The 27,556-nt window shown below is 39.8% G+C and overlaps 1 protein-coding gene across 3 annotated transcripts; it reads right to left on the bottom strand.

Moving 5' to 3' along the window:
• Positions 1 to 1,914: 1,914 nt before the first annotated feature.
• U2AF1 (U2 small nuclear RNA auxiliary factor 1) lies at positions 1,915 to 26,662 on the bottom strand. 3 transcript variants are annotated; one of them, XM_060234197.1, is made up of 8 exons: positions 26,480 to 26,662; positions 14,771 to 14,858; positions 11,543 to 11,609; positions 9,074 to 9,123; positions 8,179 to 8,277; positions 5,611 to 5,744; positions 4,468 to 4,560; positions 1,915 to 2,561 (listed from the first exon to the last, which is right to left on the bottom strand). In XM_060234197.1, exons 1-8 carry the CDS (start codon positions 26,521 to 26,523, stop codon positions 2,414 to 2,416), a joined length of 723 nt encoding a protein of 240 aa, XP_060090180.1. In that variant the 5' UTR covers positions 26,524 to 26,662; the 3' UTR covers positions 1,915 to 2,413. The 3 variants fall into 3 exon arrangements, with proteins under 3 accessions (XP_060090180.1, XP_060090179.1, XP_060090182.1); XM_060234196.1 differs by lacking the exon at positions 11,543 to 11,609 and adding an exon at positions 12,352 to 12,418 and having other exon boundaries at positions 26,480 to 26,647; XM_060234199.1 differs by lacking the exons at positions 14,771 to 14,858; positions 26,480 to 26,662 and adding an exon at positions 12,352 to 12,418.
• Positions 26,663 to 27,556: the final 894 nt, after the last annotated feature.

Genomic DNA, 27,556 nt, shown 5'->3' with positions numbered 1-27,556 from the left:
ATTCCCTCGAGCCAAGTAGTAATCGTGCCATTGAAGTCTTCACGCCACTGCCGCAGGATAAGCTGCTTTGCAATCATTATCGCACGTGCCGCCCATCTTCACTGCCAACGAGTCAATGGCCAGGTCGACGGGAAATAGTTCAATAATATCTGCATGTCAGAGATAGACTGGTCAATATTAAGTACCTGTTGCATCCAACGAACAATCCCATCCCCAAAATTTTGTAGCGTCGTATAATTCCACAGCATATGAGCCAAACCAGCCTCAGGATGTAGACACCGCCAGCAAGCCAAGGATTCAGCCAAACCATGCTTGTAGAGGTGGAGAGGAGTCCAATAAATCCTGAACAAAAGCTTTTGTTGAATTAAAATCAAACGAAGATCTTTCGAACAATGCCGGAGACCACTACAAATAGCTGCCCATTGAAAAGGGTAAATAGGGCAGTTGATTTCCTCGCTCCATTGGCATCGCAGATCTTCCATAGAGTATTGCGAGTCTTTTTTCAGACATGAATATAAAACACGGACAGGCTTAGTTTGTTCTATTGCGTGTTCTAGGGTCTGCAGGAGAGGCAGGGCATCCGGCACTGCCAAAGCGTCTATGTCGAAAGAAGTGGAGTGAATGCTTCAGTTACTGGAATTGTAGCCATTGGTTAGCTGGTAACCCAACGGCACTTTGTAGATCCTCAAAAGAAATGCGTCCTCATTGCTATCTTTAAGCTGATTGAGAGTTAAAAGACTCCTCTGTGCCCATGTCTTCCAAATCACCGGGCATCCCCCTATCTTCACTTCAGGATTACCCCCAAAAGTCATCCGGCTATGGATGTAGTTATCAAATCCGTAGGTATCGCCCAAATATTGCCATGTTTGTATAAATAATAAAAGAAAAAAAATGAACGGAATTTGCAACAGCATTCTATGCAGACTTGAGATTTTATATCCACATTATTATATACTGGGGGTGGAGGATGCTAAAGAAAGGTGAAGTTATTATGTGCACCAGTCCTGAGGCACCCTCAAGAATTGAGGAACACTGATGGAAGAAAGAAAAATTACAATGACAAAATACATGATGTAAGCATTCTCAAGAATCCAAGGCATCAGCAAATGCAGCTGAGAAGCAGCACTGATAGCACCTGTGGCTCTCAGCTACATGAAAACCTTATGTTTAAAGTCTTTAGTCACTGTAATTGCTACATTTTTTGGATGAATGAGGCTTTCTGTAAAGAGATCTCTCCCACTCAGTAAACAATCAGGGAAAGTTTTGTAAATTGGAGTACAGGTTTTTCTTTTTAAGGGACAAATTTTGAATTGTGGTACACAAACAGTATGACACTATAAATCAGAGGATGTGTGGCTGCTGATGAAAATGATAGCCCTGGGTTGCCTCATCCTTACTACCATCTAGTGATACAAAATGTGTCACACAACATCCTAGTTCTTCACAAACAACAGCCAATGAAATGCAACAGGGTAGGAAACCTAGCATGGTGATGTGTCATGCGTTTTGAATTATTAAATATAACCATGGGAGAGTTATTGTGGAGGTGCTGGTTTGGATAGCAGCCATGCTGCTACTGAGATGTGTAGTTCCAGCTTCATTCTGCTGTTCCACAGATTACTGAAGTCAATGAGTTGGCAGTTAATCACCCTGAAAACTCATTTTTAAGTCTAAACTAAGAACTCACATCAAGTTCACTCATCTAAAGACGACTTATTCCAGTAGAACTTTTGTACTGATGCTGTAAGATCCTCATGACTCCTTTATTGTTTTCCTATGAGACAGAAACCTTGTCCTTTGCTTTAGTATGCAACCTTGGAAAATCAGCTAAAATGGTTATGCATGTAAACAAAACAACAACTAAAATTTGATATGGTAGCAACTAAACTACTCAGGAGAGCCTACAGAATAGGCTTTAAGTCAAAAACTGGATTTATTGTAAATGTCACATTCACAGAGCACAAATTTCTTATTAATGAAAGAAACATACATTTTTATGCAACTAAGCATTCTGACTGATTTAAGAAATGTTCTTTCCTTTAGATGTGTCTAAACTAACCTAAATAAGCAGACAGAAAGAAACTTAAAATGACTCTATTTTTCATGTATATAGTTTGTAGTTGAATATGGATGAAATTGTTAGTATATGCAATATTTTATATTATATACACAAACAATTTCATTCTTATACAAATGCAGAAACTGGCTGATCTGCAGTACATCACAATTTCTACCCCAGTTATTTGTCAGAGAAATGATAGTTTATTCCGTAAGAAACCAGTTATGAAAAAAAAGGAACTGTATCACTACAAATTTTTATTCAGAAGCCCATCTTTTTAAAAAAATTCCATTATGAACTGTTTGGTCAATCAACTACAACACTTTCTAACAGACAAGGTAGAAATGGCATGGCTCAGAATCGCCCCGATCTTTCACGATCTCTCGACCGCCTTCTATCACGCTCTCGACCTCCTCCTCCTCCTCCTCCTCCGCCACCTCCACCACGACCACGATCTCTGGATCTCGAGCGACGCTCACGGGACCTTGACCTGGATCTATGCCTGACAGAAAAAATGAATGCAAGGAGAAATTGTTTCAGATTATGTAGCTTAACATAGGGAGAACATCCTCAAAAGTGAAACATTTGGAAAACTTTTAGAGTAACGCTTACCTGCTAGAAAATGTCATACAAACATTTGTTAATATATAGGTACTGGTGGGGGAAGTGAAACCCCATCTGCCCACAGTCTCCAAGTAGACACTCCCCCCCCACAGCTGCTCCTTCAGATCACTGCCTCCTTCTTGCTTCTTCTTACTGCCTTTCCCTCCTTCCCTCCCTGCTTTCTTCTCCCTCTTGCTGTTTATTTTAGAACATATTTATGTTACATCTTCAGGAACCATTGAAACAAAACATTAAAAGCCAGCATTAAAACCCCAGCCCAGCATAAAAATATATACCATAAAAACAGACCACTGATAGCTTAAAATAAAAGTTTCCAGACTAAAAGAGACTGCTGTCCCTCTTCCTCCTTCACCAGTCCTTGCTCTCTTGCTGATGTCTTTCTTTTCTCCCCATGGCCACCCCCCACCACTTTAGAGTACCAAGTTGTATGGGGTTGCTAGGCAAACCCATAATGTTGGCCTTGAGATTTTGGTTGGCATTTTTAAAAAGACTCCATTGTCTCATTTATATTATTTTCCTGCAAATTTGGAGGTTCTCTCAGGGTTTGCAGGGACCCCTCCCCAATTTTAGATATTTTTAGCACTACACTCTGTGGCCGTGTTCAGATGATTCCTAATCCTTATGAATTATTATTGTGCTTCCATGGCTGAAATGAGAGAATAATCTTATCTCTGAAGTCTGCCTCACATGGTTAAAGGAGCATGCACTGATTTTGTATATTGTAAGAGGCACTACAATTTCTTCCCCTGCACTGCCTTCGAACAAATGAGACACATGATTTTAATATGTTAACAGGTTTTAAAGAAATCATCGGCAGCTAATATTGTATAGGCTTAGATCCCTCCTAAAAATGTCCATGAGTGCAAAACGGATTGAAAGTCTCATCAGTTCCTCCTTGCTGCACAACACTTGTTATACCACCAAACCTACTCCTGGAGGGTCCATTACTCCTCAGGAACATCATTTTGGGCTGTTGTAGCACAGAGGGAATTGGCACCCCGATGCCATATGCCTGCAAAAATTCTAAGCAGGAACCAAGCCAAGTCCTTCCTCCATTCCTTATGAACTCAACATTCTTACCAGGAATATACAACCTGTGATATTTTTATAAGTAATCTCAATTTTACATTGAGACAATGTAAATTGAAATCCTGTTTTACTATTAGCTACCTTATAACACTCATCACTTAAGTATACCCTAATTTAGTTTCTTACTTAGTGTTGTTTAGTACAGTTTCTTAGTTTATCAGCCTGCTGATTATTTAGTGATTTCTGTCCAACAGCAATATTGAAGTTATTCTCTTAAATCTGGCCTGCTGACATTCTCTTTATAGGAATTATAAATACTAATCTCAGATCTTAAAAGATACAGTAAGCAACAGTTTTAGCAAATATCAAATTTGCCGAACCACAACTGAATAGCTTACTGGACCAACAGGTCAGTTCTACTTAGATCTCTGGTAACACTTATGCAATCATAAAATTATGATACTGCCACCTATGCAGTAAATAAACCAGGCTGCGATATGGCAGCAACTATTCCACTGTTGAACAGCTAGCCCTTAGGCGGACATTATTTGTATTCACTATTAATATTAATTGAAATGTGAGGTGACGTGACCAAGAAGCCATTCATTTGTGGCTCTACATTAGTTTACAGCATCATCAAGAGACAACTTAGTGAAGATGATAATATTCAGTACCACTTCAATAATTCTGCTTGAACCCCAAATGAATGTGTTTTTAAAAATGCTCTTGGCAGCTTTCAAAACACTGCTACTTACTTCTTGCGGCGGCGACCATACAGCTCACGTCGCAGCTCTCGAGAAATAGGTTTCAAATGCATAAAGTTACAGAAACCACCCCGTGTACACTCCCTGAAAAACAGTAATTGGGTAGGTTTTGGAAAAGGAAATGTTATAGTATTTCTGCTCTCTAGAGTAGCTCTGCAACTGTTACTATGATGGTCCCAGCTACTTCCCTCCCTCAAAGACAAGATTTTCTGTTTATCTTTCCCTTTACTGACTAAGCCACCCTAGTGATGTATTTTCTTCTTTGCTGAAGAATTTTGTCCCACCCTGTCACAGTATGATATTTTGGCTGCTGGCTCTGCCCAGGAAGGATCAGGAGTCCAAACAGCACTTGAAGTGTTTTGAAATTCAAGGTGGTTTTGGGTTTTTTTTTTAAATTTAACATAGAGGGGAAAAGTCAGGTGAAATCAGGGGTAACATTTCTGAAGTAAAATCAGCACATGCACAGACTTTAGTTCTTATATTCCGGGCTAATGGGAGTTTAAGCTATTCACAATTGGATAAAATCTTTATGTTGAGATGTTTTTGTTCCAGTGTTTTCCCAAACAATCCAGCTGAATATTCTCTGACTCTTTTTGGTTTCCAGAAGGCTGGTACACTATTTCCAGCACCCAAGCACCTTCTCTTGAAACACCAGCACTTGTCTTGAGTTTTTAACTGACTCTTAAAGTCTCCAAAGATGGTTTCTAACCACACCAGACCAGGGATCTCTGTGCTCTTCAGACCTAACTCACTGTTTGATTGGGTAGAGAAATTCTCCTCTCAATAGAAGATCTATTCCTTTTACTTGGCCCAAACTGAAGTCTCCATCTGACTATACACTCAGCCTTGCCACCTTTCCCCAGTTCTCCTGTCTATGTTACACTGCTCTCAGTCAGGGCTTAATTCCAAATGAAATCTTCTCAGCATTTGGCACTAAAGCCTCTCTTTGCTCAGTTGATGCTAACCAATCTGATTGTATGGAACAGCTTGTCACTCAAGGCTATTTCTGTAAAGAATTAACCATCCACAGTCTTTTAGCTGTTTTAAAAGCTTAGAAGTGCTGTACAAAGTGTAATCCATCAAACTTACCATAGCAAACAATCTCAAAAAAACACACTAAAAGACTTTAATTACCCCATTTCATACTGACGGCAGCAAGCTTCTCTGAAGTCTGTCACAGGGGAAAGCTCAGCATGAATTGGCTGTCCATTAAACCAGCGGTTGTTCAGGTCAATCACAGCCTTTTCTGCATCTTCTTCACGTCGGAACTGAAAAGGTATGTTTATAAAAATTAAGCTGCTCCATTCTCAATGGAAATTGATGTTCAATGCAAATTCTGGAAACAGCTTCCTGGTTCCAGGGCTAACAGTGAATCTAGAAAATTACCTCACTGGCCCAGTCAGAAAGCATAGGATCAAAGTTTTAACCAATCTATGAATTAGCTTGGAAGTATTACATCAAGAGGATAAGAAATGTTATGACAATAGTTCAGGTTGTTATATGCAGTGTGATTGTTCAGAATTGAAGAGTATGCATTCTCTAGAAAGAGAATGAATTCATTATAGGTGCATGAGGTACACTTTTCAGTTCAGCAAGATTCTGAATGAAATGGAGTACTAACTATTACTTCTACCCATGTGGTTGCAAGAGAAGTCAACAGGTCATCTGAAGTCACTCAACTTCAGCTTTGGAGGAAGTATGGTAAACACTTCACTATAAGAGTCACACAGTCAGATAAATGTAGCACACATGTAGGCAAGAGTAGGAAACAGAATTACTGGCAAGAGATTTCTGTGACTCAGCAAAGCCAGGAGGTTCAGTGATTCCTTCCATAAACAGAATTTGTACAGAAAGATCAAAATAGGAGAATGGGATATTTCAGAATGGAATGCTAATTTTTATAAACCAGATGAGCTACAGTGAACTCAGAACAAAATGCAAAAAATTAATTTTGTAGTTATAATAAATTCTAAAGTCTGCTGACAGTACAAAAGAAGAACGATTCAATTTTCACTTCAACTCTCTTCTAAAAATAACATTTTACTCAATGTTTTTACCCAACGTTTTACCCAGCAGGCTTCATGTGGAAGAGTAAGGAATCAAACCCGATTCTCCAGATTAGAGTCCACTGCCCGTAACCATGCTGGATCTCTAATTAATGCAAGCATTAAAATCTTAAACCAACATGTTTGAATAGGAACAAAAACAGTAAAGACCAGTAAATTAGGTCTGAGTGACAAAAGCACCATAGCAAGCCTTCCAGTGGGGTGTACACCTGGCTTTTGAATCCAGACACCGGGCAACTGCCCATGAAGTCCAGAAGGCTGTAGAGCTGGCCTTCAGAGGCCAGGTCTACCGCAGTGGGTTTTAAAGCTTAAGGGGGTTAAAGGGCCATGACAACTCCATAATCCAGCTGGGGAATGCTGTGTCTCAATCCCCCTCCCTCCTTTCTCTTGTTGTCTGGATGAGGCAGCTGGTCAGCATTGCATCAGCCGCTTTAAGCACCTTTTAAACTTCAAAGGGCCATTATTGAAACCTTTAAAAGAGATTTAAAAGGGCTGATGAGTTGTGGACCAGCTGGGGCATACTCCCCCCTCCCCCAGTATCTTCTGGAACCCAAAACACTTCTGAAATTACAGGAGATAAATTTGTTACTCTTAGTATTTTGAGAGTGTTTTGAGTAATTTCAGGTACCCCTAAGCCAAAACACAACATGGTATTCTGAGTTTAATTTAAGCTCAAAAATATTCCTAGATACAGTATCAGTCCGCAGACAGTCATATTTAATGCATCTGATGTGAGAATATAGAACTGGTCACAATTTCTTTTGTACTGCTCTTTAAATTATTTTATTTTATCAAAGCATAATTCTGTTAGTGTTTTCTTTTTATTATGGACTTTTTTTCAATAAAACATTATCTTTACAACATGGTATTCTGAGTTTAATTTAAGCTCAAAAATATCCCTAGATACAGTATCAGTCTGCAGAAAGTCATATTTAATGCACCTGATGTGAGAATATAGAACTGGTCACAATTTCTTTTGTACTGCTCTTTAAATTATTTTATTTCATCAAAGCATAATTGTTAGTGTTTTCTTTTTATTATGGACTTTTTTCAATAAAACATTATCCTTACAAAAGAATTTGCAAGGAAAAACAAGGACATATTTAATAGCATTTACCAAGTAGCTCCAATTACGAGTCACAATGAGATGCAAGAATAATTTTGAAAATTTATAGACATAGTAAAATGCTTCTGACTAGTCTACAGAGCTAAGGATAGTTTTCTGAGCACAAGGTGTAATGCATGGCTAGTATGCAGTAGCCTGAGATACAGGATGGGACAGTACATTTTTATACTTTCCCAGCCTAAAGTTTGTGCAAAATCCAGTCAGAAGATCCAAATACAGATTCTAATATTGTAATAGTTCTACACACAGCTCCTTTGATGGACTAGACAATAGGATTAACTATCTAAAAGCATGGTAAACATGCTTTCAGAACAAGCAAAAGTATACTTTTAATAAAGCAAAAGTTTAAAATAATAAAAAGGAACTTCCATTTCCCTGTTTTTCATGTTGGGCTCACTGCATCACCATTAAAAATGTTTTATCTTTATGCAATAAAATAGTTGCAAGAGCTCCACAAATCTTTTCAAATACACAATGTAGAATATTTTCATTCTGATCAACACATCATACCTTGACATATACATTTCCAACCAGATGATCACCAAGATTATCACAGACATTCATCTCCTCTACTTCGCCATATTTTTCTTCCATTTCTGTAAAGACTTCCTGAATTTAAAACACACACACAAATCACAGTATTAATTTGATCGTTCTGTAGTTTATAGGCATTACCAAGCCTACAAATTGATGCCGTTCGCTGCATATTAAACATTCAATCTAGTTCTTCTGGTCCTATTCTTAGCTACAAGCAATTTGAAAAATCAAATTCTAAGTGAAACTACACTTCAACATGTTTATAAAATACTGAGATAACTTTTACCTCACATCTGAAATATAAAACTTCTTTGTAATCTATTAATAGCTATTTTGGGGTGATAACTACAACTCAGAATTTTTGTATCTGATTAAAGCCTTTCCTCAAAGCTACATCAAGTGAACAGTTCAGGTTCTTCAGCAAGCATCCTTTTCCCACAGCCTCAACCACCTGCACATCTATTATCATTTGTCAAACCACACCTCTGTCCAATTATAAGTATTCCTGAAAGAGACTGGGTCCAAACTAGCTCTTGGACAGCACTTCTGCTCGTTGGGGGAGGGGGTTGTTTCTGCACTTGAGCAGCATCTCCCCACAGTGTATTTCATGCTGTTCTAACAGTTGCCTGGCTCTCAGAAGCAGCGTTTGGGGTATCACTGGGGGGGGGGGGGAGGATACAGAAGACAGATACGTTCAGTAACCAAGCTCTAACTTTTTTTTAAAAAGATCTAACGCTATGGTACTTCAATGTACCATACAGTGGCAACAGGTCATCATTATGAAGCATTAAAAAGTTTGTTACACTGCAAGAGGTCTGACTGAAACTATTACACAATGCTTTTCTATGTATTATTCAGTTTAACATACCTCGAAGAATTCATCATAATGTTCTTGCATTTCAACATCGCTCACAGCACCTGCAAATGCCAAGTCATATTAATTAGAATCTATCTTGTAACTATACAAAGGACTTTTGAGCACATCACAAAATATTCTTAGAGAAATGTCAGAAGAAGCCATCTACTGGAGTAAAACGTATGTAACACACAGCTAACTGTTATGAGTAAACCATGAGAAATTCTGCGAGTCTCTAAAAAAGAAGATCACAGCAATTTTAAAATTTTATAACATCCCAATGGAGGAACAAATTTATGGAGAAACTGGCTTAATCTAAAGAAACTCATCTGTTGATAAGCTCTAGCTGTTTTAGTTTTAACTCAGTAGGTTTTCATAACCACCTTTGGATTACCAGGAATCAAATAAGGAGCCAGTGAAACATTCTATAAGGGAATTTCAAGTTAAGGATTATTAATCTTAAAAGCAAATATATTAAAATTTGCTTGCTGGTGTAACTAATTGATACAACTTATTGAATACATTTATTACGCTAACATTTTTTCATTTTCTCACAAGTGCTGATTTTTCCCTAGTTTGCTCATTAACCAATTAGTTTTTCACAATCCCTTGGCAAAATTAAAGCAGCTAATTCTATGTTATTTCTTGCCCTTAGCTGGCATTTGCCAACACCTAGTTCACCTTTTCATAAGAAAGCAGGTGAAGGCTTTATACATTTCAAATATGTATGGCAAAAACTGACGGTTCTACAGTGTTTCAAAACACATTAATGCAATTTTTAAACTAGTTTTGTTTGTGACCATCTGATAAAAAGCCTGATCAAATGGAATAAAGCATCTCCTATAGTCTTTGGAAAGCAGTTCATTGTTTCACATTAATATATTTTACAAAGAGGAATCCACAATATTTCAGAATGGGAGAACTCAGTGGATTTTCTTATGCATCCACCCATCCAATGAAAAAAAACAAAAAACCCCTAAGCCAATTGGATCTATGTGAAACTACTGGCTATATTGATCTATGGCTATTCTGATGTCTACACTATAATTAAAATGGGGCACATGTCAAGTTACACTCTGTTTACAGATTGTGTTCTTCATATACACAATGTACTTAAAACCTTCTAAACTCCATCATAAACTATTAAAAATGTATTTAATTATCCCAAACTTTCCAAATCTGCTTCCGAGATTTTAATAGTTAACCACTTTCTCATACATGTGCCAATAACAAAACTACACTGGCAGTATTTGAATATTAATGTTTCTGGAAGACAATAATCAATTGTTGCCATATGTGAGCGTACTGAACGTTAATACAACCATTTTCCTGTAAAAAAACTAAACAAACCAAATTAAGTGATGGTGTATTAGGCTGAATACACCACCAGAAGACTATTACTAGTCACAACTGATGCTACTGTAGAATATCCTTGGGAAACAGAATAGTTAAACAATGTAAATATTTGCTAGCCAAATTATCTGTAACATGCGATGCTTAAACAGCCCAAAAGCTGTTGGTTTGTTACGCATAATTACCATTTGATGTCAGGTTTTAAACTCTATGTTTGAATGGGTTAAAATGATTTTTAAAATTATTTGCCGCTGTAACTACATTTGTTTAAGCCAGTGATTATCTTGGCAAATTAATATTAAACAGCTTCACAGCAGACCATGCAGCTCATGTATGCAATAGTTACCAGATTGGTTGAAATTTTAGCCCATGCCCAAAGTACATACACATGCATATTGTTTAGCAGTGCCAGGAGAAAGAGCACTGGAAACAGATGTTGCATGACTATAAATTCCCTAACATTGCATTGTTTAACTGCTTCAAGAGCAAATCACAGATTAACTCGGCTCTTTTACTCATTTCTACTGGTATACAGTAGACAAGCAGATTTTTGCAATTCAGAACTGTACAAGCATTAATAATTTGAGACAATCATCACACTCCCCAACTCCCTCCCCACACTAGATAAAATACCACCAGTTACCAATTTCAGATTTTAAAAGAAAGGAAGTAATTTTAAGTATACTTATGCAGAGATCTCAAATGATTTTAACATCTACACAGTTGGAAAGGTACTTGGATTAAATATGCTGAAGACCTAGTTTTAGATAACAGTAATGTATATTATTAAATATATATCAAGAACACTGAAATGATGGGGACCAGTGGCAGGCATGGGATTGACAGCAATGGCTTAAGGATACTTTTAAAAGTGTTCTTTTAAAAAAACATTATATATATATATATATATATGTATATATATATAGATAAGATGGGAGGTAGCCAAAGTTTCAGAAGAAATAAAATTTCTTGGCATTAGGGGAATTAGGACAAAAAAATTCTTGAGGCATTTAAATTAAATGTGGTCAGTTTGCTCCATTAAACTAAAAATGGTAGACCAGCTTCAGTTGACACTGAGCTCTGACAATCAAGCCCAGGGAACCAGTGAAGGAACTTGTATGAACTTACAGCGCAAACCGTCAGCAGACTGGGAAGAGTTTTGAGGGTTACGGTAAATGTTCAAGAGGGCAATGGTCTGAAATACAAAACGCAACAACTTTATATTATGGAAAATAAGTTTAACAAGAAACTGGATTCCTTGTGGTGATGACTTTTAGCTGAGTCTCAGTGCTGAAAGAGAGAATGTTATTTCTCCCCAAAAGGGAAACACGTGCCACTCAACTGGTGAGCATTCTGAATCACCCTAACATTTAAAAATAGAGATTTCACAACACTTATTATTGCATTTATTTAAACAGCAAGCAGCTGTTTGTACTCAAGTACAAAATTATAGTTGAACCTGAAGTCATAAATATCCCAATTACATGGAATTGTCAGGAACCAGTCTCCACTGTAACACACAATTATAATGTCATGAAATCTCTATTCCCTATGAATGTTAAGATGAAACAAACCCAAATCTAACTTACCGTATATGGCAAAAAAGCCTGTACCTTCTGATTTAAAAAAAATCAAGACATTTGATAAATGCCCAGTGCTTACTTTTTAGAGGGTAAAAAAGGAGATCAGTGACATTGTCCTCACAGAAAAGGTTTTGAACCAAGAAATACAGTAAGTTTGTCCTTACTAATCACCATTCTTTTTGCACAGCCAAAGGCATTTAACAAATGCTTGATCAGTATGTAAGAGTTCCGTCACTTGTCCTGTTTGCAACAGCTTTATGTCAGCAGCTCAGAAGCCAACATGATTTTCTCATATTTAGGAATGGGCTCTTTAACACCATTCTTTAAAAAAATTTCTCCAACTGTGGGACTTACAGTGTGAGCCGTCAGCCGTCTGTGCACTGTTTTGGGGATTACGATAGATGTTTTGAATCAAGATGGTCTGCGGGGAAAAAAAAATAAAAAGGGGAATTCTACTGGCTGCTGTGCATATAATAAGACAATTGCAAAGAGACAACTTTTTCTGAATAGCTTAATATTCCATTTTATTCAAGTGGTATGCTATTTTCTTCTCTTCAGTATTTGCTCAGTGTCTTGAAACACCAATCAAACAATCATATTATGAAAACAGTGCTCGATTTCACCAAGAAGCTGCTCTATTTGGCTTATATAAGAAGCATTCTTAGTTTAGATTCCCAAAGAGGAATTCATCATATGGTCTCTATGCACTTTGTAATGCAGATTTCTAATTTTAACCCCATTCAGTACAGAGGCTTACAAAAAGTGCTCCACAAAGCCCATGGCAAACGGCACCATCATATCAAAAGGTCATAGCCATAAGCAATACATCTCCATTTTCTCTTATGAAGCATTTTCTTGGTGGAATTGCTGTTTAAATAATATTAATTTCTAAGTGTCCACTTTTTGTAGATCTTTAAAGAGTATCCTCTCAGCCTTTGTGCTTTCTACTTGAAGAATTTGCCCAGGCAGACTTGAAACCTTACATTTGTATCGTTCTTCTTAATATCAAGTTGTCTGAAAAAACAAACCATGTTTAAGTTAGTAATCTAACATCTCAAAAGTTTAAAGTCCATATTAGTGTTAAGTTGCTCAAAGTTATTCAAATGCTGTTAGTTTGCATGAGTTTTCATTCAAACTGAATGTACTGATTCACTAAAGGAAATCACTATTTTCAGACTTTTATTTCTTTTTGCAAAACCAGCCAGTGTTAACGCCTAGTCTCTGGCCACATGTATGTGGATGACTGCTGTCTAATCTATCCCAGATTTGCAGCACCCTCACTGCCGTTAAACCTCAAAATTCTATGTTCATGCTCATGGCAAAAATCTCAACAGTAATCTCCCAACCCTCAGATAGCATAATCGCAAGTTACAGCTATAGTTTGTCCAGTGTCATAACATCCAAATAAAGCAGAACTACTTGATTTCAAGTAAATGGGTTACCATAATCTCAAATTTAACTTTGTGTTATCTAGTTTGAAGGCTAGCACAACCTTCTATATATATAAATGGGATACATGTGTTAAGAGACCGGTCTTAAGATGAGGATATTAGTACAAATGCCAGAAAAAGGCAATGGATGTTCTGTGATTCCACATTCAGAGGGAATAAAATCCTCTAGTCACTATTAGTATCCTTACAAACACAGCAGGGAGCAACATTAAACATTTAACTTTCATCACAACCAGTTTAAATGTGAATATAGCTTGGCTATATGCTCATTAATTCATTCTAAACAGCAAGGAAGCAAAATCATTAAGCACTGATTTACAAACCTTCACTTGCTTGAAAATGGTCTGCTAGGAATTCCAGACAAATCTAACTTTAATAACTGCCCTGTACCTCTTGAGGAACTGTATTTTAGAATTCTAGAAAAGATATTTTCCAGAGGTGGCACCTGGCCTTTGGAATGCCCTCTCCCTTTAGGCTTATCTAACTCCTACTTTACTGTCCTTCAGGTGCCAAAACATTTTTTAACCAGCCTTTTAACTTTTTAAAACTGTTTTTATAACCTGCTTCTCGCCTCTGAAGTGCTTTATATAAATATAATTTAGTCCAATGAATGCCATTTTAATTATTCTTACATTGCAGTCATGATTACTGTGTTTTACTTTGTGAGCCACCTTGAGTAAATTTCTGGGGAGACATCTAAATAAATTTTGTTACTGGAATAAAATGAGTTGGGTCCCCCCCCTCATTTTACAGAATTCTTTTATTAGGCAAAAATTTGATCACAATTGTTTAAAAAAATCCTATACATTTAGGTGCACCAACAGTTAGGTGCAGAACAGAATATTAAACCTTTACCATACGAAATATTACTACCCATGTTCCCTCTAAGCTAAGTTAGTGTGAGCTAGCTCATGGTTTTTTAGCCTCCAGTTCACACATTTTTGTCTTAGCTCAGGACAAATGCCCCCAGAGCAAATTATGCAGTAACAACTTTAATGCCAGTAGCTCATAAAGTAGACTTTTTGCTCATGAGACTCCACAGCTTAGAGGATCACTGCAGCAGCATATCACACCAAAGGTTATCACTGGCTGACCTCTAATGCTGGTGAACTTAAGGAAGCTTTTTTTTTTTTTTGAAACCATTAAAAGTGAAAAGAATTTCAAATAGCAGGAGGTACAAATAAATTGCAACCCCAGGATAAATCTATAAACAAAACTTTTAGAGATTCATAAGTTTTATATCAGCAGAATGAAGCTCTGAAAGTTGTGCCTTCATTAACAGTTGTATATAGCAATTTCACAAACAGAAAAATGACACAAACCTGGCTAAATGTTGGTTTATTATGCAGTCGAGAACACCGGTCTCCATGACGACATGCTCCAATTTTGAAATAAAAAGAACAGTTGACTCTGAAAACAAAAACCACAAGATCTTTGTAAGTATGTATGATGCCCCCATCTACTTCCCTCCCTCAGAGGCAAGATTTCCCCTTCTGTTTTTCTTTCCCTTTCTGACCAAGCAGCCCTAGGTATCCGTTCTCTTATTTCCTGAAGAACTCTAGCTGTCCATTTCTGTCAGAGTACGGCATTTTGGCTGCTGGCTCAGCCCAAGAACCTGAGGGAAGGATCAAGAGCCCCATTTAATTTATACATAAATTTAAGTGCCCTTAAACTTAAATGGCACTTTAGGCACTTTGAAATTAGAGATTAAAAGACTATTTTATTCAAATTAGAGAGGGAAAGTCAAATGAAAACAGGAGCAAAATTTATGAGGTAACTCAGTATGGAACTCTGACATAAATCAGTATACGCACAGACTTTAGTTCATATGTATCAGGCTAATAAGTTTCATAAACTTTTCTCAGTGACATAGAATCTTTAAAATGAAAGGCTTTTGTTCCAGTGTTTCCCATACACTCCAGTGCACTTTCTTTGACTTTCTCTGTTGGTTTCCAGAAGGCTGGGACACTCTATCCAATACCCAAACCCCTTCTCTAAACACACCAATATTCTTCTTGAGTTTTAACTGATTCTTAAGATTTCACAAGGCAGTCTCTAACCACACCAGATCAGGGATCTCTCAGTTCTTTAGAGCTTTTTTCCTGTTCTAACTGGGTAGGGAAATATCTTCTCACTAGAAAATCTATTCCTTTTTCTTGGCCTAAATGGGAGTCTCCAACTACACATCCACTCTTCCTTGGCAACTTTCCCCCTGTTCTTCATCTGTGTTAAACTGCTCTCGGTCAGGGCTGAATTCCAAATGAATTCTTCTCCTCAGTATTCAGCTCTAAAATCTCTCTCTGCTCAGTTGATACTAACCAATCTGATTGCTTGGAGCAGCTTGTCACTCAGGGCTCTCTGGTTCAGTGAGGAAATAGCCCTTCAAAGTCCTTTACCTGTTTGTACAGCACTTCTAAAGCTTTAAAAGTGCAGTCCATCACAGTATAAAAACTGACAAAATTAAATTAAATTAGTTCTCTAGCCAATGCATTGAGTAATGAGGCTGCTGCTATGCAAATCCAGAAATATGACTGTTGTAGGAAGTGAGGTCAAGTATATTTAATACTGAACATTGTGTTGCATCGAATAATCATAAAATGTGGGTTTCTCCTTCTAATCCAGAAATTTCCTTTCTGCTAATTTGAAAAGTAAGACAACTCCGTATCTGATAATGATGGTATCCAGCAGTGGAAATCATAACAGTTTAATAAGTCAAAAAGGATACCTTCAAGATAAAAATTTATTTTAGAAGCTATCATGAAGACTGAAATGAAACAATGCCACAGACCTCTGTCTTTAAAAGGCATATACTATTCCCATTTCCCCCACTTCCTTTATGGAAGTTTTAAAGCATACATTTACATGTCTATAGCACAAAATACATCACATTTAAATTGAATTTTTAGGCTTAACTGTGTAACAAACAGAAATGCTGCAACTAAATCAGCCCTATAACTCAAATCCCAAATGATTATTTAAGACACCATATTTTAGAATGTGTATTCAAAGTGAAGAACTTCCCACTAATGAAAATTCCCTACTCAGTTCTGAATGAAGAGTTACAAAGACCTGTAACAACTGTTAACCAAACTAACAGCACCAGCATTTAAGTCTTAAACTACAAATTCCACAATCTGGGCACCAGCCGCATCTAATAACTCTTATATTTTCAAAATTCCATTTGCTCTGAATGTTAAAAATGCTAGACTCTTAATTAGCTACAAGGATGTATAATCAATTTCATCTAGCTCATAAGAACATAAGAGAAGCCATGTTAGATCAGGCCAATGGCCCATCCAGTCCAACATTCTGTGTCACACACACACACTGTGGCTAATAGCCACTGATGGACCTCTGCTCCATATTTTTATCTAACCCCTTCTTGAAGGTGGCTATGCTTGTGGACGCCACCACCTCCTGTGGCAGTGAATTCCACATGTTAATCACCCTTTGGGTGAAGAAGTACTTCCTTTTATCCGTTTTAACCTGTCTGCTCAGCAATTTCATCGAATGCCCACAAGTTCTTGTATTGTGAGAAAGGGAGAAAAGTACTTCTTTCTCTACTTTCTCCATCCCATGCATTATCTTGTAAACTTCTATCATGTCACCCCGCAGTCGACGTTTCTCCAAGCTAAAGAGCCCTAAGCGTTTCAACCTTTCTTCATAGGGAAGGTGTTCCAGCCCTTTAATCATTTTAGTTGCCCTTTTCTGAACTTTCTCCAATGCTATAATATCCTTTTTGAGGTGCGGCGACCAGAACTGCACACAGTACTCCAAATGAGACCGCACCATCGATTTATACAGAGGCATTATGATACTGGCTGATTTGTTTTCAATTCCCTTCCTAATAATTCCCAGCATGGCGTTGGCCTTTTTTATTGCAAACGCACACTGTCTTGACATTTTCAGTGAATTATCTACCATGACCCCAAGATCTCTCTCTTGGTCTGTCTCTGCCAGTTCACACCCCATCAACTTGTATTTGTAGCTGGGATTCTTGGCCCCAATGTGCATTACTTTGCACTTGGCCACATTGAACCGCATCTGCCACGTTGACGCCCACTCACCCAGCCTCAACAGATCCCTTTGGAGTTCCTCACAATCCTCTCTGGTTCTCACCACCCTGAACAATTTAGTGTCATCCGCAAATTTGGCCACTTCACTGCTCACTCCCAACTCTAAATCATTTATGAACAAGTTAAAGAGGATGGGACCCAGTACCGAGCCCTGCGGCACCCCACTGCTTACCGTCCTCCACTGCGAAGACTGCCCATTTATACTCACTCTCTGCTTCCTATTACTCAGCCAGTTTTTGATTCACAAGAGGACCTGTCCTTTTACTCCATGACTCTCAAGCTTTCTAAGGAGCCTTTGATGAGGAACTTTATCAAAAGCTTTCTGGAAGTCAAGGTAAACAACATCTATCGGGTCTCCTTTGTCCACATGTTTGTTCACCCCCTCAAAGAAATGTAACAGGTTAGTGAGGCAAGATCTTCCCTTGCAGAACCCATGCTGAGTCTTCCTCAATAACCCGTGTTCATCAATGTGCCTACTCATTCTGTCCTTGATAATGGTTTCTACCAACTTTCCCGGTATTGAAGTCAGACTGACTAGCCTGTAATTTCCCGGATCTCCTCTGGAACCCTTTTTAAAGATGGGGGTGACATTTGCTACCTTCCAGTCCTCAGGAACGGAGGCAGATTTCAATGAAAGATTACAGATTTTTGTTAGAAGATCCACAAGTTCAACTTTGAGTTCTTTCAGAACTCTCGGATGTATGCCATCCGGACCCGGTGACTTATTAGTTTTTAATTTGTCTATTAGTTGTAGGACCTCCTCTTTTGTCACCTCAATCTGACTCAGGTCTTTCAACACCCCTTCCAATATTAGTGGTTCTGGGGCGGGCAAACACTTCTCATCTTCCACGGTGAAGACGGAGGCAAAAAATGCATTCAGCTTCTCAGCCATTTCCCCATCCTCCTTCAGTAATCCTTTTACCCCATGGTCATCCAAGGGCCCCACTGCTTCCCTGGCTGGTTTCCTACTTCTAATATATTTGAAGAAATTTTTATTGTTGGTCTTTATGTTTTTTGCAATATGCTCCTCATAGTCCCTTTTTGCCTGCCTGATCAGTCTTGCATTTGATTTGCCACTGCCTGTGTTCCCTTTTATCAATCTCACTTGGACTGGTTTTCCACCGCTTAAAGGAGTCCTTCTTACCTTTTACAGCTTCCATTACTTTGTTTGTTAACCATGCTGGCCTCTTCTTATACCTGTTTGTGCCTTTCCTAACTTGTGGTATGTATTTTATCTGAGCTTCTAGGATTATAGTTTTAAATAGTCTCCAAGCTTCCCCAAGGGTTTTGACCGTATTTACCTTTCCTTTCAGTTTCCTCCTCACATGCCTCCTCATCTCAGAGAATTTACCCCTTTTAAAGTTAAATGTGGTTGTGGCGGTCTTTTTGGGCAACTCCCTATTTATACAAATGGTGAAATCAATAACATTATGGTCACTGTTCCCAAGCGGCGCAATCACTTTTACGTCTCTCACCAAGTCTTGGGCATTACTTAGGACCAGATCCAGGATCGCCCCACCCCTGGTAGGTTCTGAGACCATCTGCTCCATAGCACAGTCATTGAGAGCATCAAGAAACTCAATCTCTTTCTCTCGACCAGAACACATATTGACCCAGTCAATTGGCCATGCTGGCTGGGGCTGATGGGAGTTGTAGGCAAAAAACATCTGGAGAGCCAACGTTCCCTATCCCTGATCTAGATGCGCAGAATAGAGGCCTATGCTTTATTCTTTTGCAACTCTAAAGCTTTCCTGTAATGCACTTATGTTTCACAGAGTGTTTTATTTAACTTGCTCAAAGCTATAAACAATAAAGAATGTTGGGGCCAATCATTGGATGGATGTGTTATAGTAGAAAGTGTGATGAAAATGTTGACTCAATGGCAGCACTGGGGGAAAAACAAAACAAAGCTCAGTGCTAGTTATTTTCCCTATTTCCTAATAAATTAACTAGCCAATATTGTAATACCCTTTTATAGAACTATGGTGCAGCCTCATTTGGAATATTGTGTACAGTTTGGGTTGCCACATCTTAAAAAGGGTTTTGCAGAGCTGGAAATAGTACTGGAGGCAACAAAAATGATCAGAGGTTGGAGAACCCTTTTATTACAAAACAGTGGAAAGTCTGAGAAATTTCAGTCTAGAGCAGCATTTCCCATTCACAGGGTCGCAACCTGGTACCAGGCCATGGAAGCCTCAATACCAGGTCCCAAGAAAAGCCAAAGTTAGTCCCGTCCCCAGCAAAGCATGAGCTGTGCTCTGCGTCCCTCCTTTCCCCGTCTCTCTGTTGTGCAGATAAAAGCTAGGCTTGAAGACTGACATAGGCTGCAAAGCCTGAGTTTTGTTTTCCTTCCTTCCTTCATCTCTGTGGTATGCAGATAAAAACTAGGCTTAAAGACTGACACAGGCTGCAAAGCCTAAGTTCCATTTTCCTTCCTTCCCCCATCTCTGTGTTGTGCAGATAAAAGCTAGGCTTGAAGACTGACACAGGCTGCAAAGCCTGAGCTCTGTTTTCCTGCCTTCCATCCCCAATGTCTCTGTGTTGTGCAGAAAGGAGCTGGGCTGCCTCTCTTTCCTTCTCCCACCCCAGTGTTTGAGAGAAAAGCTGGAATCCACTGCCACTTTAGACCCATGACCCAAGGTGTGCCTTGCATTATGTTCTTTTGGGGAGATTTCCCCGAGAGGCCTGGGCGGCAAAGAGGGGGGATTTTTTTTCAGCCAGGAGGGGTGGGGAGAGGGCATTCCAGTAGCTATTTTTTCTACCAAATGATCCCTGGGCAGAATTGTTGCTGGTTGGAGACATCTGATGGTAAGGCTTTTTCCTCCCTTTGTCCCCCCTTCTTTCTTTCTTCTGAACACCAGTGCTAGAAGGCAGCATCAGCGGAAAGCCTTTGCCACTATAATCTGTTTGCTGACGCTCCAGAGTAACTGGTTGGCTGTTTCTGAAATGTATGCTGAACTAGATGGACTATTGCTCTGATCCAGCAGGGGTCTTATCTAGTATGGAGGGTTACGTATGAAGGGAAAGGAGCAAGTGAAAGGTGGGCTTTCCTAGAACAAGAGCTCCTGCAAGCTCAAGTCATTGTTATTTCAACAAAAAAGGAAACATAGTAGGGAATCCAAGAAGCCAATGTGTACAAACAGAGAACTCTGTGATGTGCTAAGAAAGAAAATCGAAAGAAATGGAGACAATGACACACCTCGAAAGAAGAGTATCTGTGGGCTGCTAGGCACTGTAAGTTAGCCATCAGAGAGGCCAAAGCTCACGGTGAGCTAAAGCTGGCCAAGGAGACTTGCAACAACAGGAAAATCTTCAGATACATGAGCAAATGCAAGATAAAAGAGGCATTGAGCCAACTGTTGGGTGAAAATGGATAAACTCTGACAAAGGAAAGCAGAAAAGTAGAAAGGCTTAATGCCTATTTTGCCTCAGTTTTTTTCCCCTGAAGAAGAGAACAGGTTCATCTAGAGATGGTAGCAGCAAGGCATGGCGTCTGGGCTGCTGATTGAAAAAGACGAAATTGGATTTATACTCCGCTCTTCACTCGGCGTCTCAGAGTGGTTTAGAGTCTCCTTCCTCTCCCCACAAGATACCCTGTAAAGTAGGTGAGGCTTAGAGAGCTCTCAGAGAAATGCTCTTGAGAGAACAGCTCTGCTAGAACTGTGGCTGACCCAAGATTACTCAGCAGCTGCATGTGAAGGAGTAGGGAGATTCTCCCAGATTAGAATCTGTGCACTAACTACCACACCAAATTGGGTTGACATTGACAGAGAAGTATTTGAGAAGCACCTGGCTGCATTGAATGAGTACAAATCTGCTAGGCCAGATGGTATGCACCCAATAGGGCTCGAAGAACTTTCCAGAAAGCTTGCAGAGCCTTTGTCCACCATCTTCCAGATCTCTTGGAGGATAGGAGATGTGCCACAAGACTGGAGAAGGGCAGACGTTATCCCAATTTTCAAAGGGAGGAGGGATGACCCAGGAAACTACAGGCTAGTCAGTCTGATCTCCGTCCCAGGGAAGATACTGGAACAGATTTTAAAGGGATCAATCTGCGAGCATCTAAAGGATAATGTGGTGATCCAAGGAAGTCAGCACAGATTTGCCCCCAACAGGTCCTGTCAGATCAACCTCATTTCCTTTTTTGATTGAGTGACAAACTTACTGGATTTGAGGGAATACTGTTGATGTTTACCTGGATTTCAGTAAAGCTTTTGACAGTGTTCCCCATGATGTTCTAATCGGTAAACTAGTGGACTGGACTATAGAATAGTTTGGTGGATAGGGAATTAGTTGGAGAACTGCATTCAAAGAGTAGTTGTCAATGGCATTTCATCTGAATGGAGGGATGTTCCAGTGGAGTGCCACACTGGAAATGTGGGTGAATGTGAACAAGATGCAATTTAACAAGGATAAGTGCTGAGTTCTACATCTGGGTAACAAAAATGAGCAACACGCATACTGGATGGGGAATATGCTTCTAGGTAGCAATGTGTCCGAACAAGGTCTTTGAGTACAGGTGGACCATGAGTTAAATATGAGCAGCCAGTGTGATGCAGTGACAAAAAAAGGCTAATGTGATCTTGGGGTGTATCAACAGAGATATAACATCCAAATTGCAAGATGTCATAGTCCCATTGTACACTGCATTGGTCAGGCTGCACCTGGAGTATTGTGTGCAGTTCTGGAGGCCTCACTTCAAAAAGGCTGTGGACAGAATGGAGCAGGTGCAGAGGAGAAAGATGAGATGATCAGGGACCTGGAGACCAAGCCCTATGAGAAAAGGTCGAGGGACTTGAGAATGTTCAGTCTGCAGAAGAGAAGGAGATTGGATTTATATCCCACCCTTCACTTGAAGTGTCAAGAGTGGCTTACAATCTTCTTTCCCTTCCCTCCTCATAACAGGCACCCTGTGAGGTAGGTGGAGCTGAGAGAGCTCTTTCCAAAACTGCTCTTAAGAAAGCAGCTCTTTCAAGAACTGTGACTGATCCAAGGTAACTCAGCAGGTGCATGTGGAGGAGTGGGGAAACAAGCCCAGCTCTACAGATTAGAGTCTGCACACTAACCAAAATGGCTCTCAAGATGCTCACTTTAAGTATTTGAAGGGCTGTCTTAGAGAAGAACAGGGAGTAGTTAATGTTGGCAGCAGAGGATAGGACTTGCAATAGTGGGTTTAAATTAAGGGTGGGAAGGTAAGAGTTGTTCAACAGTGGAATCAGCAACCTAGGGAGGTAGTGAGCTCCTCCTCACTGGCAGTTTTTAAGCAGAGGCTGAACAATCACTTGTCAGGAATGTTCTAGGCCAGGAGTGGCCAAACTGTGGAGCAGGAGCCATATGTGGCTCTTTCACACATATTATCCAGCTCCCAGAGGTTGAGGCTTACTCTCAAGTAAGCGTTCCTAGCACTGGGACTCCAGTCAGCCTCTGAATGTTGACCTCTAGTTAGGCGACTATTTCCACCCTGCGTCTGGGGAAGGAGGGGAAAACAGGCAGGCTTGCAAGCTCTTCTCCTCCACCACAGAGATCGCCCAAAGACCTAGAGTGGGGAAAGAGAGTGCAAGAGCTGAGGAAGCCACTGGAAAGAGGGATGGAATTAAAGAAAGTGGCACAGGGTTCCCCCTTTGTTACTTAGCCTTCGTAAGAGGTGTTATTTACTAACCTTGGGGTCAAGGCAAAGAGAGATGCATAATGATACAAATGATGGTCAGTGATTTATATGGTACATGTGTATTTCCTTCTCCCACTGGTGCCCAAAAGTAATTCCCTAACCTTTCCCTATGCTGGTCTTATAGAGATTGTTATTGCCAGCTTTTGTTTTTTCAAAAGCCTCCTAGCATGGTCATGTTGCATACATATGTACTTTATCTTTCTGTGCAAAAAATGTAATAATTTAATGAAAACGTGTGCAATATTTATTCATGTCTTGTGGCTTTCAGACATCTAACATTTATTCTATGTGGTTCTTACATTAAGCAAGTTTGGCCACCCCTGCTCTAGGCTGATATGCATTCAGCAGGGGGTTGGAGTAGATGGCCTGTTTCGCCCCTTCCAACTCTGTGATTCTATGAGATTCAAATTACCAGATACATACTGCACCAGTGATTGATGATACATAAAGCATTTTAGAACTGGCACACTCAATAAAGTTTCTTCTATGCTTTGTAGTAATTGTTCTTGATTAGTGTAGCCTTCTATTGAGTTATATGAAAAAACAAAAGTGTCTTACAGTGAATCATCTAGCTTAATATTGTCTGAGATGACTAGCAATGTTTCTAGCACAGAAAACTTTACCAACACCCACCACCTGGGGTCCTTTAACAGGACATGCCAAAGTTTGAACTGGGCACCTTTTACATACAAAGCTCATGCTCTGTCACTGAACTAAGGCCCCTTACTAACTAGTACTTTTTACATAACTTCACAGGAAACCTGCTCATCAGAGACTTGTCAAAATGTGACTATTCTAGCAGTCACCAAGATATTCCAGCTGGAATCAGTGGTCAATTAAACCAATCTTTTCCAGTTCTAAATTACGTATTTATTTCAAGAACTATTTTAATGTGTATCAGTTTTCTTAACATATCACCATCTCTGAATCCAGAATGGTGTAGACTGCAAAGTACAGTAAATTAAAGCCCACAGAAATATTTGAATGGGTTAATTTCCTTCTCTCAAATCTAAAACAATGGAATTAAATTTAACAAGAAATTACAGCACTTGTATCTCTGATCAATGAGTTGATTTCAGTTTGGATTCTATTACTCCTGACATTTTCTGACTGAGGAAAGATTCTTCCAGGATGCAATCAATCAACTTAACATGAAAAGAATCAGAGGATGCAACACAAAGATTGTTGAACATGCAGTTTGGGAGCCGAATCAGGCCTCTGGAGGCCTCCTGTCAGGCTCCCGAAAAACTGGCTGTCATCTGCTTTCTTCTCCCTCTATCTTGCTTCCTTCTGCGTAACAGCTTGCTTTGCAAGGCTTGCTCAATTGCACAGCAGAGCTACTGAGCCAAGTCTTTCTTCCTTCTATTGGTTGAGGCTCCCCCCAGTCCCCTGGGGAAGGAAGGAATGAGACAGAGCTTCCTTTGCCCAGTTCCCTGAATCCCATGGGAGAAAGACAAAGAAAGCATCTTTAAGACCAATGAGTGCTAACATTTTAAGCATGTTTTAAGTTTTTTAAAAATATATATTTGTGTTTGTCTGTGCTCTTTATACAATTTATATCTCTGCTACCTAATCTTAAATAGGTACAAACATGGCCTAGCCCAACATGACTCGGCCCAACCTGACATGGCCCGGCCCAACAAGGTCTCATTTATGTCAGATCCAGCCTTCATAACAAATGAGTTTGACACCAATGGTTTAGATAGTAAACTGCAACTGTTTCAGGGGCATTTAGTATACTCCTACTCTACTTGCAAGTCTAACAATGCCATCATATTTTAAATATGGGATAACCAGCATTTACTAGATCCATATGCATGTGTTCAGAATTTAAACCCATATTAAACAGGACCACTTTTATTAGCTTACAGTGTTCTTTAAAAACATGTTTTGTGAGGAAGTAATTTTAATCCTTAAATACAATTTACTATTGCCTGCAATCTGCAGTTTATTCACCCAACCCCACCCCACCAAGAGGATATTGATCTACTTGAAACTATTACACTAAAGAGCTTTGCCTTACAGCTATGTGTTACCACTTTCATATTTTGAGAAAGAAACCAAAGAGACAAAATTAGAGCGATCTAATGCAGTGGACTCAGATTTACTTGGCCTGATTCTGCAATTGTCAATATGCAGAACATTTTTTTCCATCTTCTTATACTTAGGTCTGGCATGTACATCTATCCACATGTTGCCAGACATAAACAAGAACTGTATTTATTTAGGAAATTTCTATGCTACCTCTTCACTGCCCTGCTCATGGCAGCTTATAATTCAAACAGTAAAGTATCAATATTAAAACAAGACATTAAACCAATGCTTGCATAGGATGCTATCTTCATTCTTAAAGGTAAATGCATACATTTAGACTTACTCGACACATCATCGTCAAGAGCTGCACATTATCACCAGCTTCTAATGTAATCAACAAGTCTCAATCACACTAAGACTAGCAGGAAAATCCTAAATACATTTTTCGGAGAGTAATCTCCGCTGCGCTCTGATCTGGATAGTCCATGCTGGCCCAATCTCAGCATATTTTTGAAGTTAAACAAGGTCAGTTAGTACTTGAAGTCTAGGGTTGCTACGCAGAGGCAAGCAATGGAAAACCACCTCTCAATGACTGCTGCTTTGAAAACCCCACGTGGTTGCTGTAAGTCAGCTGCGACTTGATGACCAAAAACCCGTACTTAATGGAATGTGTAGCGAAAGAAAAACACAACTTTTTATTGCGGAAGTGGGCAAGAGATTAGATAGCAGGCAAAGAGAGAGCAGAGAATCGCTTAATGAGCAAGCATTCTTTCCCGCCACAACCAAGCAGATGGGGAGGGGGGAGAGAGCGGAACTCGCCGTTCCCAGCAGCCCGCCATTAGTGCCTTTTTCCCCCAGAAGGGAGCGCGCGCACCGCGCGATTTTTTTTTCTTTTCAGATTCGGGGGGGAGATATGGGCGCCTGCGCCACCAAGTTCTACTCAAAAGCGCCGCTGAAGTTCGCACGAGGGAGACACCAGCGGATCAAACAAGCGCCGAAAGGTTCGCGCGCTTGAGGATTTTGCTGGCAGGACTGAAGCAAACTCGCCCCTCCCCGCCCACATATCCGTGCGCGAGCGATCGTGTGTGGGTTTCTGCAAGAGCGAAAAGGCTCCTCGTGGGGAACTATTGTTATGCCTGGCCCCACCAGGACGCCGTCGGAGGCCCCACAATCCTCTCCTCCCGCGCGCCCCCTCCAGCGCTTATTTGGAACAAGATCGGCCCTCGGAAAGGGGGGGGGGGACCGCCACTCACTTGTCTTTCTCGGTACCGAAAATGGAGGCCAGATACTCCGCCATCTCCCACAATCTGCTTTACCCGGCCGACCGCCGGACACCTCGGCACCCAGAGCATACGTCACAGCGCCGCGCCGGAAACGTCCCCCACCCCCACTCTCTAGAACGATCGAAATCCGGCGACCAATCATAGCCAAAAGGTGGGGCTATGAGATGTTCCACGCATGCGTCTAAATCTGGTGGCTGTCGATTAGTCTGTGTTTCCTCTCATTTTCTTCTTTTTACGTTGTCCGCCATTCGGGGGATGCTTAAGCAGCCCTTAGAGCAGAAAGTTCTTGCCCCCCGCAGTATCAGCCTTCTCTGGTGTTGAATTTTATGTCTGTTTTGAAAAGAAATAAACTTACGAGTTATCAACGGCAGGATACAATTGTATGTATAATATATAGTTTATAAAGTTGAGAAATTGGAGCATTCTTAATTATTGTACCCGAGTTCTTGTAGAAGTACTATATGTCTGACGAGTGTAGAATATAATTTTAGGTAAACTTAAGCAGTGCCCCGTTTCTAGTTTTCCTAACAGTTAAACATGCCCTTTTTTCAGTATGTGAGCAAGCTGCTGGCCTGTACTGAGTCTGTACCAGCTAATGAATTTCAGTTATCACCCTCTTTATTAGATGTTATTGGATTTTTTTCTCAAGAACTGAAATTTGCCATCATGTATTTATTGTTTTACAAATTTGTATCTCGCCTTTCTGCCCTCACAATTGTTAACAAAACACATGATAAAATCACATTTTACAAGTTGATACACAAAAAGTCTGTGTTTCATTGTGTTTCCCCAGCCCAATCAAGGAACACGCAGACAGATCCTGAAGAAGAGAAAAATATCTAAAAGCTTTATTAATAAGAATATACCAGTACTAGTAGGAGAAGCCTGAGCCCACAGAGCACAAAGGACTCTAGGATATCCCAAACTCCTCAGAGAAACAAGTGGTTGCAGACCCTCTTGTACTACCAATGATGCATGAATACATTAAACATTTAAACAAACACTATTGAACCCAAAATAAGGCCTCATAGTCCTGGCATCTCTTCA

The sequence above is a fragment of the Heteronotia binoei genome, chromosome 3, assembly GCF_032191835.1.
Source record: "Heteronotia binoei isolate CCM8104 ecotype False Entrance Well chromosome 3, APGP_CSIRO_Hbin_v1, whole genome shotgun sequence".
NCBI lineage: Eukaryota > Metazoa > Chordata > Lepidosauria > Squamata > Gekkonidae > Heteronotia > Heteronotia binoei.
This window is presented reverse-complemented; position numbering and strand designations above follow the sequence as displayed.